The following is a 13632-nucleotide window of genomic DNA, read 5'->3' on the forward strand; positions in this document are numbered from 1 at the left end:
AATTCCAGAATACGCCTCGAGAGGCACATTCTGACATGGACAAAAAAACCCACCAACTTTTTCCTAAATGAGTTGGAAACACCCATTTTCCCAATTAACTTTCAAAACCACCCCTATCTAAATAACCCCCTAAAATACCTCCCAAGTACTTTTCAATAGCAGAATATTCATTGGTATGACATCACTAATAATCGATTATTTGAAATTTGATTGGGTGAAATAACAAAGCATTAATTAGTATTAATAATTACATCAATTTTTGGATTCAAGGGGGCAAAACTGGCACAGAAACAAAAATGGAAGGATAAAATCGTCAAAGTTTCTAGTTTTTCTCTTCAATGAGCGTTTCTCGGTGGTTTCTTGTTTGTTTTGTTTATATTCATGCTTTGATGAATGAATGGCAGCAAGGAAGAAAATTTTCATGGCGATTCTTCTTCTGATTTTCTTATTCCTATTCTCTAATTCGAGAGCCGGGGAGCTATCGTTCGGTGTAAAGCAACATTTGTCCACTGTTACCAGGTTTCTCATCTATTTTGTGGATTTTGTGCTGTCTGAATTGTTTTTTTTTCTTTTTCTCAATCTATTTTTGTATTTGTTTTGTGTTGATTTAGTTATTTGTGTGGATGACTGATGATTTAATCCATCGGCAACATCTCTGGATTTCGATGTGTTTGTTTGAATCCTGTTTTGAACAGTAGTCATGATTCCGATTAGACGATTGAAATAGAAATTTAGAAATTCCGTATTTTAAAATTTAGCTTCATCTCCTTCCACGAATGCACATGAGAAATTGGCAAGAAAGGTCAATGGCCTGATCATGCATTTGATTTTTTAATATCAATTATATGATTTCAGCCATCCTTTAACACACCATTCTCCCATACTGGTTTGAGAACCAGAAACTTCCCATGAGTGGTCTTTGGAGAATCGGACTTGATTTGTCCACCTCGAAGAGGCTGACTATTATCTTACACCAGAGAGAGCTGTTGTTAACCGCCCTTGCCAGGCACATTCATTTCAGCAATTCTGGATGCTCATTTGGACTTAGATTTTTCGAAAGAATTAAGAACCAAAACTTTAGACATCGAAGGCGTTAGTGGGATTAATTGCCTGGACTGCGTAATGGCCAATTCCTCAAGCCTTTGTGTCTTGACAGATAACTCAGTTGACTGAGAAGTAGCACGAGGTCTTGTTAGTGCCTGTGTTAAAGCTTTAGCCATCTTACGTGGAGTTGTTGCATTTGGGGACCCCAAGCCAGAATTGGCAGCAACAGTCTGTTGAACAGATGATGGAGCAGCCGGAGAGCCTGTGACTATAGTTGGCACCTCAGCCAGAGCTGATGTCCATCCCTCCCTGCCAATCAAAGTTGAACTTCCAATAGGCAAGCTCTGAACAGATGTGGTCAAGCCAGGAGATGAAACTCGTCCTACATCGGGTCCTCCTTTCCTGTCTTCTGATTAAAGTGATGGAAAATCCTTGTTCAAAACAGCCTTATTAGTGATACCGTTAGTGGTACTTCCTGAATGAAAGCCATTACTGTTAGCCTTACGATTATAGCCTCCACTTTTAAAGTTGACAGCAACTCTTTGAGGAAATAAATCACCTTGCTCCCTAGATATCATTGAATGAGAACGCCACAAAGTTTCCTTCTCAACTCTTCTGGAAAATATGTTTTCCAGAGGCCTAGAAAAGTCTAACCCCAGGGGTCCTCAAGATTTGACATTTCTTTCTCCTTCTCAGGGTCTCTGTCACGATGATTCCTATTAAATCTACTCTAAGCATTCTTCCCAGAGCCACTGCTAGAACTCCTCCTCGAGCTTGATGAAGATGACCAATCCAAGAAATCAAAATGTGGTTTATCTATATCGCTAATGCTCTTTGTATTTATACTCCTCAAATAATGAGCTTGAGAAGAAATATCTGAGTGAGAAGAAGACGATGCAAATTGTTGAGCTGCAATCCACTCCCAGAAAGACTTCCAGAACTTCTCAACCACTCTGGAACTAATGTAGGTTCACTTCCTCCCATAATGAGTATTAAACATGATCAAACATAACAGCATAACACTTCTTGCATCCTTTACCACATTCTTTCAATAATTATTAACACAAAACACCACCAGAAGTACTAGTTCTTTCTAATGCCCGCCGAAGAGCAAGAAAGTGCTATAAATGTTTATAGAGGCATCAATGAAATAAAAGAATTAGAAAAGAAACTAGTAGGATGGATGTCAAGATGGACTTATTGATTGGACTTATGGGAATTATCAACACAAGATGGACTAATTGATTGGACTTATTGTAATAGACAGACTTATTGATTGGACTTTGTAAGCGATTACAGGTATCCACAGCTTGATTTTAGATTACCCTACCACTATATGCAACTGTGACCGCCTTCTGGGATGACGTTCTATATTTCTAATTGGAAGGTCATGTTTAGTTTTTTTTCCCAAATCTACTTAATTATTCAGTCAATGGGATTATTTGTAATTGGAAAGCTTTCTGGTTACTTTAGGTTGCAAGTTTGATTTGTATGGACAATTGAGGGGCTTACTAGTTTGATATTGAAACTTTTTGTATTTTTGTATTCTTAAGCTGCAAGCAACTTGCGGGCAGCCTAGAGGGGTTTTTGTGTGTATTGTTCTTGTTATTTTTCAAATATCAACAAAAAAAAGTTGTTTCTTAGAATCTTATTAGGAAAAAAAATGACCATGCCCTATGTTTTCTGCACAAGCGCGATGCAGTTTTTAATAGTCATGAAGTACAATGCCACAGTAAAAAAGCTAACTTCTAATATTGATGTTTCTGGACAGATATGGTGCAGCGAAAGGTGGTCGTAATAGTAACTATGTTCCCGCTCCTGATGGATGTGTTCCAATTCATTTAAATCTTGTGGTAAGTTATATTCCAAACTTGTTGGTTTCCAGACAACAATTTGGTTAAGGTTAATTATCTTCCATGATGCTTTTTGATAGGGAGTTATAGTGGTTTGCCAGCGTAAAAGCATTATGTGGAAGTAAAAGATTTATATTTCAGAATTTTATTGATAGATTATGAATGATTGGAGTGTATCATGTATGCCTACTTAAGATTGATTTTTCATCTGTGTCATATCAGTTGACTCCAAAGTTTTCTCTTTGGTCGATATGTATTAGGCTTCTTGTATGAACTTCTAATGGCAAATGATACCTTCATGTTCGCTATAGAAGGGGAGGTATTCAGGATTGGTTTCCTGCCACTGATTCTCGCAGAGTATGTGTTTTTTGGTGCATATGTGAATGTATCAGTACTTTATTGCATAGCTTGGAATTCTATACCAGATTCTTTTGCATGGTTTATTTGCAAGCTTTTGAATAACAATGCTTGATTCGACTCATCTACAATTCTTTGAAAACTAAAGATTCCAAAGAAATGAATAGATTTAGTGGTTTATTTTTTCTCAGGCTAGGCACGGAACTCGTGCTCCAACCAAAAAACGGATCAGAGAGTTAAACAACTTGGAAAATCAGTTAGAGACGCTTTTAAAATCTGCTGTAGGAAATGGCTTGTCTCTGCATAAAGTTCCTTCCTGGATGAAGGGATGGAAATCTCCTTGGAGAGAAAAAGTGAATGGTGGAGAATTAATTCCAGAAGGAGAGAAAGAATTGTATGATCTTGGAATCCGAACAAGAAAATTGTTTTCTGACTTGTTTAGTGATGATTATCACCCCAACGTATATACAATCAGAGCAACTCAGGTTATTTTCGCTTTTGGCATTGTTTGTGTTGTCCGCCTCTTATTTTTTAATTGTTACAAACTAATTATTGATGAATTAGGAGGATATAGACTTGGAGTTCCATTTATTTGTTTGAACCATAAACTGTATGCTTATGTTCATTCACCCATGAATAATTAGATTCCTCGGGCATCAGCTAGTGCTGTGGCATTTGGTATGGGGCTATTCAGTGGGCGAGGAAGCCTTGGATCAGATCGTCATCGAGCTTTTTCTGTGGTCAGTGAGAGTCGTGCCAGTGATACGATGCTTAGGTTTTTTGATTGCTGTCGGAGATATGAGGTACTTACGAATTCTTAATATCTTCTCATTTCTGAATTCTGTAGTTTATATGTGCCAAAATTTGTATTACTATTTTCATTAAAATCATACTTTTGTTTACTATTTTGCACTTCTGTTACTGTTATGTATTATTATTTTGTTTGTGAATGGAAAATCTAGAACTCGTACTCTCTTAAACATATATTTAAATGTTATTTTTCATTAGTCTTTCTACATGCCTTTAATTTCTTGCAGGTGTTTAAAACTTGAGCATGTGATGATGGATGATTAAAAAAAATGTAAAAATAAACAATAATTTTTTAAACGAGAAACTATTTCGATGTATTTTTTTCTTTCTTTCTTCTTCTTCTTCTTCTTCTTCATTTTTTTTTTTAATAAATAGAATCAACAACTTTCATTGAGAAAAAAAAAAAAAAATGAAAGAATCACAAGGACATACAAAAAAACAATCCACAAAACACCCCCTCTAAAGAGAGTTTCCAACTATACGTCCTCTAAAGAGAGGGTTTCCAACTAAGTAAGATGTTACCTAGGGAATAATTACAAAAAACTTTGAAACCGAAGCCCAAAGCAAAATATGAAACCTTTCTAAGGTCCTATCCATACCTCTGAACACTATTATTTCTCTCCTCTAAATATCCCACAATACAACACACACCCCATCAAACCACGAAAAATGACCTCTCTTTGAAAGGTAGAAACTACCCAATCATCATACAAATATCCCTTTGGCCAACTGTCTGAACATCAAACTCCTACGAGAAACAAATCCACATAGACCTTGCAAATTGGCAGCCGCAAAGGTGATCTCGGTCTTCCTCCACATTCCGACAAAGAATACAACAGAAAGGACTCATTGACGAGGTCATCTTCCTAATAAACCTATCCAAAGTATTTACTCGACCTAGCAAAACTTGTCAGGTGAAGAACTTGATTTTCTTAGAATCTTAATCCTGCAAACCACATCAAAGACCAACTCACTAATAGGAGAGGGATCCAACTGCGACCTAAAGAAAGACTTACAAGAAAAGCCTTCCATAGAAGAGAGGCAGGCAACCTACGTTCTCCTCTACTGGTTCAATAGAAGAGAGCTAACATCCGCTTCAGACACGATCATCCCTTCTCCCCTCCCTAAAATTGCACTCTTCCAACAAAGATAGAAGAGAGGCAACCTCAGTCATCTCCCTATTGGTTAAATGAAAATGGAACTCGAAAGAATAGGAGACAGAGCTCCCCGACCAAACCAAAAAATCAGAGAACGAGCAAGTTTTAAAGAAAGACAAATGATAAAGATGAGGAAATGCAAAGTAGAGAAAGACAAATGATTAAGATGATGAAACTATTTCATTGATGAATGAAATTATTATCTAAAGATACAAAGACGTCCCATTTAAAGGGAGAACAAAAGATTTTTCCAGTTGATGAAGAATTTCGAAAATTCATATTTTGTAACGATGGTATCTAAATCTCATGTTGAATGGAAGCATTTTGAAAGCATTAAATGTACAAATTCATTGATATCACATCCATCTCGTGTTCATCATTGTCCTAGAATTTTCTGAATGTTAATTCCAGAACTTTTATCGATTTATTTCTACCTGTTTAAATTTCAGTAGGTCAATGTTTATTACTTTAGACTTGACTAAATTGTTTTCAAGCCTTAAATCCGCCATTATTAGTTAGATGTTTAGTGGTTGACTGGTTGCTGTCAATTTTCAATGCAGGATTACAGGAAGAATCAGGAACCTGAAGTTGACAAGCTTAAGGAACCTGTACTTGATGATATAACTAAGTCACTCTCTGAACGTTATGGTCTAAATTTTACCCAGCAGCACATTTCATCTCTTTGGTTTCTCTGTAAGCAGGTGATTTTTCATTCATATATTTGGAATACGGAATGTCAAAGTGCCCCCCTAAAATATTCAGGTTCAAGGATATTGAAAATGGATTTTGAAATTTTACAGTCATTGTTTTATCTTGGGGTATGCTTGCAAAGTAACAAGCTAATCTTTTATTTGACGATGATATTGAAAATGGGGATTTTTCTAAGAAAACATTTATGATCCTAAGAGAATCCCCTGTCCTTCATCTGCAGGAAGCATCCTTATTGGACATAACGGATCAAGCTTGTGGATTGTTCAGCCCTTCGGAGGTACCTGGATTATCAGTCTTACTTATTATTTACTGTCATGTTAATGGTACGATTTGGTTTTAAATGTTTGTTAAAGGTCCTCATATTTCATGTTGCAAGTAGAGCTTATTACTTCTCATCTCATTATGTATATATCTAACTAAATTTAGCTTTTATTAAAAGGAACAGAGAATATGGATCTATATTTATGTATGCCATCATACGAATCTGAAAAGGGTTGGATGGAAAATCAAGCTACAAATAGTTGGAGAGAAGTGCATTTTCTTAAAAGAACAGAGAGAAAGAGATGGGGCGATACTAGTTATCAGGTCAGAGAGACGCCTGGCCCGTAAGCAGGCCCCCTTAAAAACCCATTACTTAATAAGGATTTGTTACGCGCGATATGCCACGGGCGGCAGCCGTTAGGTCACCTATTTTGAGTTATGGACACACAAGGCCAAAACATGTGTGCCGGGTGTGCGACCCATCAACCTACTAGCAATGGGGGAGAAAACATAGCATGTCACAACAAAAGTTTGATTCGAGGCGTCAGTAAAACACTGCCATCTGTTCCAAAAACAAAAGCCCCTTAGCGCCCCGGGACGGGAGTGGGGGATGCAAGAGATGCTTACTTATAAATCAGATCATATGAGAGCTCGGCAAGAAGTACTTGGTACTACGATCATTGGAGGAACAATACCTAAACCGGGATCCACCACGGGTTGGGTTTGAGAGCCGTGTGATGGGTGACTATCCAGCACGGTTCGGAGAGCACTTTTAGTCTGCGTTGGTGAATAGAAGCCCCCCCTATCAAGAAAGAAGCGGCTCTTCCCACGGCGGAGTCGCTAACACACATATAGGTTAGCTTGAATGACCAGTGAGCTCGTATACAAGGTTAGCTTGTACCACGGAAGATTTATCAACCAAGATGATCAGATTTTACAGTTCTTTCTAATCCACTTGTATACAACCTTTTGTGGAGTGATTTTGGTTCAGCTGTGCAAGCTGCCTTTATCACGTTTGGTAGGTTCTGCATTTCTTGATTCTCAGCTTTGCAATCTCTGTCTTATGTGCTCAGGTTGCTTTGTTGGAGTGGACGGATGATATGGAGGTGTTTATATTGAAGGGTTATGGCAATTCATTAAACTATAAAATGGGAGTTCCTTTGTTGGAAGATATTGTTCAATCCATGGAGAATGCTATCACAGCCAAAGAAGGTATTTATACACACATCTGAATGGTCAATGCTGGAAATTATTTAGTAGAGTTTCTTAACTGTCTTACTATGTTTTTCATATTCTGTTGCTGGTAGAAAATCAAGCTCCTGGCAGCTATGAGAAGGCAAGACTTCGTTTCGCGCATGCTGAAACTATACTTCCATTCACATGTTTGCTCGGGCTCTTCCTTGAAGGAGAAGGACATGGCAAGTGGTTTTTTTGTATGACCAAAGCACTTATATTTATTCATTCCCTTTTCTCAGTTTTGGACTTTTTTGTTATCTGAATATAACAGTGTTTAAACGAATCCAAAAGGAGCAGTCCTTGCAACTTCCTCCACGGCCTCCAGCTACTAGAATCTGGAAGGGAAGCGCTGTTGCACCTTTTGCTGGTAATAACATGCTGGTTCTCTATAGCTGCCCCGCTAACTCGTCGGCGGACGAGTACTTTGTGCGAGTCTTGCATAATGAAGAACCCATAGCAATGCCGGTTAGTGCCCTTGCAATCACTCGAAGTCTCGTATCATTTCTTATTTATAGCTCATGTTTGGACTTCCATAAAAATTCCATGCTTATGTCATTAATGCATAACCACCCCCCTCCCCCCCAATCTGTTGGGTTTTGAAAATATGCTTAGAAAGACCACTTCCATCCGTATAGGTTTCTTTATTTTGTTCTCACTTTCTACCACGGTTTTCAAAGACAAAGCTAATTTTTTTTTTCCTTTTTTTTATTTGTTTTTAAAATTTGACAAAGAATTTAAATATTTTTTTTTAGGAAATGTGAAAACTATATTAAGAAAACTATAAGTAAACAAGTAAGCAAGTTGGTTTGGACACTCACGAATATCAAAAAAAAGAAAGAAAAAACTATGAGTAAACAAACATGAATTTAAAAAATAGAAAATTAAAAATGAAATCATTTTCTAATGGGACCTTAATGTTATTTTGCTTTAAGAACTACATTCATTGATCATTCGATTCTAAGGTTGGATTTTCTTCTCAATGTTTTCTATTCTTGACTTTTCTTGCTGATCTTTTAGGTTGTTCAAGAATTTGTAAGAATACTAATTAAATATATATGTGCCAGATTGGTATGATATTAGTAAGAGGGTTTATCTAGTGGTATTTTTGGCTATTAATAAAGGGAGTTATGGACCTTAGAGGGTGTAGATGATTTTGGTGAGAGTTTTCATCGGGGGACTTTGGGAGAAAGATAGCCTTCTTGAAAGACTATTGGTGTATTGTAACTTCACTTGATATTGCAATATGTTACTATCTTTGTGTTCTTTTGGTTTCTTTGAGTTTTCTCGTTAGATGGTATTCTAACATTATTTTTTGTATTTGGATGAATAGGGTTGTGATGGTTCAGATTTTTGCTCCTTCCAAATGTTTAAGGTAAGAATTATGACCTCTGTTTTGAATTATGCAAGTATTTTGTTACCACGGAATGATAATCTTAAATTGACATCTTTTGCAGGATAAAATTGTGGCTCCTCATCTTGAACATGATTTCAACACGCTGTGCACTTTGAATGGGGAAGAACCAATGCCGCCACCCGAACCGAGTAAGTTATCATTGTTTCGTTGGCTCTTCTGGCTTCGCAATGATGATAAACAACCTCGAAAAGATGAATTGTAATAAATGATGCCTACTAACTATACAATCTTTGTTCTTGACATTGTTTGTTTTCTTAACGTGTATATCATCAACAGGCGCAGACGACGCCGAATCCGGGTTTTACATGTAGGCAGGAGTTTACTCATTTTCCATGCTAATTTCGAGTTTCGTTTTACCCGGATCTTGAGCTTCCATCTGTTTCACAAATCTCTTTTATTTAAAGATTTAGACTCATACCATTTGGCATTTGCTTGGTGTTTTGTTTTACCACAAAAGGCAAATGCTTCATTTTTTGTACTTCTAAATCAAGATTTAGGTCACTCTTTTACGATATTCTTATCTGTACATACATAAGGAAAAGGATTGAGCTTGTTCGAACCCTTTTACCATTTTTGTCCAAGCCTTCTAAAATATCTTTCTTTTGTTACTAGATTCACAATTTTCTTTGCAACGACTTTCGAAGCTAGTTTGTCTACAAAAACTTATACAAGCCTAAATTGTAACTTTTGAAATCATTTAAATAATATTCAAATTAATCTCTACTGATTTTTCGTATTTAAAACATAATTAAATTTATTATTGACGAGAATTTGCGGTCTTGCACTCGATTAAATTTAAAGTTAGTAGCTTTCAATTTAAGAGAGGAAAAGAGTTCTAATGTAAAATAAAACTCGTAATTGATAGTTACTCTTACGTCAAAGAAAAATCTCGTGTTTGAAAATGAATAAAAGATTAAGAGAGACTAATTCTCCAAAGGAGAGAAAAAGAAAAGATATAAACATGAATTACAATCGACTAGAAAGAAGCTTTCTAACTACAAGCCTCCTGAAAAATATCAGCAGGCAAATTGAAATACTGTTCAACTTTGTATGAACTATAGACGTGCTCTTTGAACAACTTAACATGTATGTTATTTATATTGTATCTACATTTGTTGCACATTTTTTTGTATGTTTCGTGATTTTTTTTTTTTTTTAATTTTTCAATGAAAATATCGATTCACCTCTCATGTCGGTAACGAGTCTATAAAATTATAGAAATCTCAACAAGTCGAGAGAAATTTAATACTATGCTTCTGAGCTGCATGGACCTTTTTTTAGTATAGAAAATATTTGGCCATCTTTTAAAAGGATGTATTTGTAGCTACCTAATTCAATTTTCTAATCTATTTGTTAACATTTTTTTTTTAAAAAAAAACCAATAATTTTAAATTTATTTAATTTAGAAGTTTAGTTCTTGAACTTTCATGTCTTTGTTTATTTGGTCTCTAATAGGTCTTGAAATTTTTAATTTTGCAACTAATAATCTAATAGATCCTCGATCAATTCATCTTTTTTTTTTTTTTTTTTTTTTTTTTTTTTTTTTTTTTTTTTTTTACAATTCATAGGCCTACTATAAACAAAATTTAAAGCTGGAAATTCTATTGGACAAACAATTCATTTTTTTTATATATCCATGAGTGTTTGGGTCAATTTACATGTACTTTGACTAATCTAAACAACACTCTACAACATTTGAGTGTGAAGGAAACTCGTGGCCACCATGGATTGAACCCTTGACATACCATTCAATTTTAAAAGTTCTAAATATATCAAAGTGATCCATTAAACATCGAATTCAAAGTTGAGAAACATATTTGATAATTTTAAATTACATAAGATCTATTTGACACAAAATTAAGCTTCAGTACCTATTAAACATTCGGTAAAGTTTTCTTAGCAAGCAAAAACAAAGAATTAAGTGGATAACATATCTCTAGTCATAACTGCAACCACTCATGGAGGGCATGTTCTTCAATTAAAAAACGATTGCCACCCTTTAGACTAAACAAGAAGCTAAGAATGAGGCCGAAGCTCGTCGTTCAAACAATTCAAGCCTTTGAGCAATCTCCAAGAAATCAACGAATCTATCTTAACCCATCGAAGATGGATCCCTACTTCCTCAACTATAACAATACCGTTACAATGATAACTACCTTAGACTAAACTTATAATTTAATCTTTAAAAAAAAAAAAAAAAACTTAATTTTTAAAACTATTTTATATCTTTTATATATATATATATTTGTAATATTACTTGGATGCATTCTAGGCTACAATCATCTTTGTGGTGCCCACTTTGTCATCCAATCAATATATTACCACATGACAGACTTTTGATTTTTTTAAGAATATACATATGTTTTTTATTATGTAATTAAGGAGATGTATAAAGATGGGTACATCTAAATATTACTCAATTAAAATAGCAAAATGTACGTTTTTGTCTTTAATTCTTAGGTATTTTTTTAGATTAATCTCTTATGTATAAACAAATTTCAATTTAGTATTTAGTTATTGGTGAATGTTAAAATTGGTTGATGATTGTTGTAATGAATTAAAGTTAGGATAATTTCTGTAATTATCTTTATCTTTTATAACCTAATTATTTAAAGATTTGGTTTAGGATAGATTTTTTCTTATACTATTAGGTCTTATTTCCTTGTATAAATAAGGGAATTGATTAGTCAATGTATTCAATGAAAAATAATAGAAAATTTTCAATGATATTACTTAGTAGTTAGTGAATTAACAAAACTTCAAAATAGAAAAAGAGAGGAGAAAGTCTTACCAATTTTTTAGATATATATTTTGAATTTGAATTAGAAATTTCCTTTAAATACAATTTTTATTTCATAAATAGCAAATTTTTAAATAACATACAATAAATTTATATAGTTTGCTTTGCTGTCAACATCGTCGATATGTCCGAGTGGTTAAGTAGACAGACTCGAAATCTGTTGGGCTTAGCCTGCGCAGGTTCGAATCCTGCTGTCGACGATTTTTCATTTTTTTCATTTTTTCTTTCATTTTTTTCATTTTCTTCTTCTTTTTTTTTTTTTTTTTTTTTTTTTAATTCTTCGTTATCTACGAAAATATCTTTTTTTATGTTAAAAAGTTGCCTCTATTCATAATAAGGACCATCAATGAAATTGATAAAAAATGGTCAACGTTGGTACCAAAATTCAAATAGAGAAAAATGTATATGATCTTCACATGACAACAACAGTAAATTTATAATTTAGGATAAATATGACCTACAAAACAAAAAGAATATGGGCATTGGTGTAGTACTTACCACAATGCCTTCAATACCTAAGTCACAGTAAGAGATTTTGGGTTGTTGCAAAAGTTTTTAGGGATGAAAATGAACTCATTTTTTTAAGTCATAATGATGTATTTATAGTAAAATCTTGGTTTTGGATGTCCATAGCGTTCCCAAGTCATATTAGGTTGATTTTCAAGCCAAATGAATTAGGGTTGTTCATCAAATAGGGAGGTCAAAATCGAGGAGGTTAGTTTGAGCTTTTGACCCAAACTATCCTCTTCTTAAGACCCAAATAGGTTGGAGCATGTCGTATTCAATGGGGAGGGGGCCAAGGCTGAGGCGAAACAAGTCCGTTTGAGCCTTGGCCTAAACTCTCATTTTTCTCATGGGTCCAGCGGATAGATGACCTTATTTGAGGGGCCCAAATGAAAAATGGCTCAAGATTTAAAAACAAATGAGAAATGGTCTTCTACTCACGTTATTACTTTGTGAAATTACCAACTTGACCCCAAATGCAAACGAGGGCCTATTGCTCGAAGTTATTCTCGCTCTTGCTCCCCATCGCACTCCCTGATTCTTGCTCTCGCTCTTCATCACGTTCCCCCGATTCTTGCTCTCACTCGCTGATTCTTGCTCTCGCTCTCTATCTGCTCTCGCTCCCCATTACGCTCTCTGATTCTCGCTCTCGCTCCCCATTGCTTTCACTCCCTATTCGCTCGTTGATTCTTGCTTTCACTCCCTATCGTGCTCCCCGATTCATGCTCTCACTCCTCATCGCAACAAAAGAAGAATACAAACGCATATGAGAACAAACGTACGCAGAAGCGAAGATGAAGACGAACACAGACAAAGAAGAACTAACCAAAATCAGAAGAAGAAGAAGAAGAATGAAGAAAAAAAACACATAAAAAAGGAAGAAGAAGGAAAAAAAGAAGAAGAAGAAACACATTCAAAATGAGAAAAAAAAATCTACAAAAGGAAGAAAGGTTTAAATAGTAATTTTACATGGTGATGACATCAAGAGAAGGTCAAATTCTATCCACTTTTGATTTTAGGGTTACTTTTCATTTGGGCCCTTATAAAAGAGTCATTATACAATTACCTCTCTTCCCATACTTAATTGGGCTCGAGGGTATGATTTTCTGACTCGAATATCACCGCTTTCTTGATCGAATAGCTTTCAAACTCCATAAGGTTGTACCCCTCTAGCCAAATCTATGCATGATGATCACTATTCATACCATTTTAATAGTTCACTATTTCTACATTAGAAAAAAAAGCACACTTCCAATTATGTATCGACAATTTGTGACAATTTTTAAAGAATGTCATTTAAAATAATTAGTCTGACAAAAACTTTCCAAATTTAAAAGATTATAAATTATATTATAAACCATGTTTAGTGTTCAAAGACCAAATGTCATTATTCCATATATTTTAATATATATTGTCTATGTGTCTAATGTCAAATTATCTACATGTTTTATGACTATACATCCATAGTGTCTAAAGAGTGTCACA

General features: G+C 34.9%; 1 protein-coding gene and 1 non-coding gene across 3 annotated transcripts; both read left to right on the plus strand.

Moving 5' to 3' along the window:
* The first annotated feature begins 343 nt into the window (after nucleotides 1–343).
* On the plus strand, nucleotides 344–9451 carry LOC120081561 (multiple inositol polyphosphate phosphatase 1). Of its 2 annotated transcripts, XM_039036556.1 has the most exons (12): nucleotides 344–519; nucleotides 2816–2897; nucleotides 3446–3739; nucleotides 3899–4057; nucleotides 5782–5922; nucleotides 6153–6209; nucleotides 7267–7405; nucleotides 7501–7611; nucleotides 7701–7894; nucleotides 8760–8801; nucleotides 8884–8971; nucleotides 9120–9451. In XM_039036556.1, the coding sequence occupies exons 1-12, from the start codon at nucleotides 398–400 to the stop codon at nucleotides 9152–9154; spliced, it is 1464 nt and encodes a 487-aa protein (XP_038892484.1). In that variant the 5' UTR covers nucleotides 344–397; the 3' UTR covers nucleotides 9155–9451. The 2 variants fall into 2 exon arrangements, with proteins under 2 accessions (XP_038892484.1, XP_038892483.1); XM_039036555.1 differs by having other exon boundaries at nucleotides 8884–9451.
* A 2310-nt stretch (nucleotides 9452–11761) lies between these two features.
* Nucleotides 11762–11843, plus strand: TRNAS-CGA. The gene has a single exon. It is a non-coding gene; the product is annotated as a tRNA-Ser (tRNA).
* The last annotated feature ends 1789 nt before the right edge of the window (nucleotides 11844–13632 follow it).

Source organism: Benincasa hispida, chromosome 7, assembly GCF_009727055.1.
Source record: "Benincasa hispida cultivar B227 chromosome 7, ASM972705v1, whole genome shotgun sequence".
Lineage (NCBI taxonomy): Eukaryota > Viridiplantae > Streptophyta > Magnoliopsida > Cucurbitales > Cucurbitaceae > Benincasa > Benincasa hispida.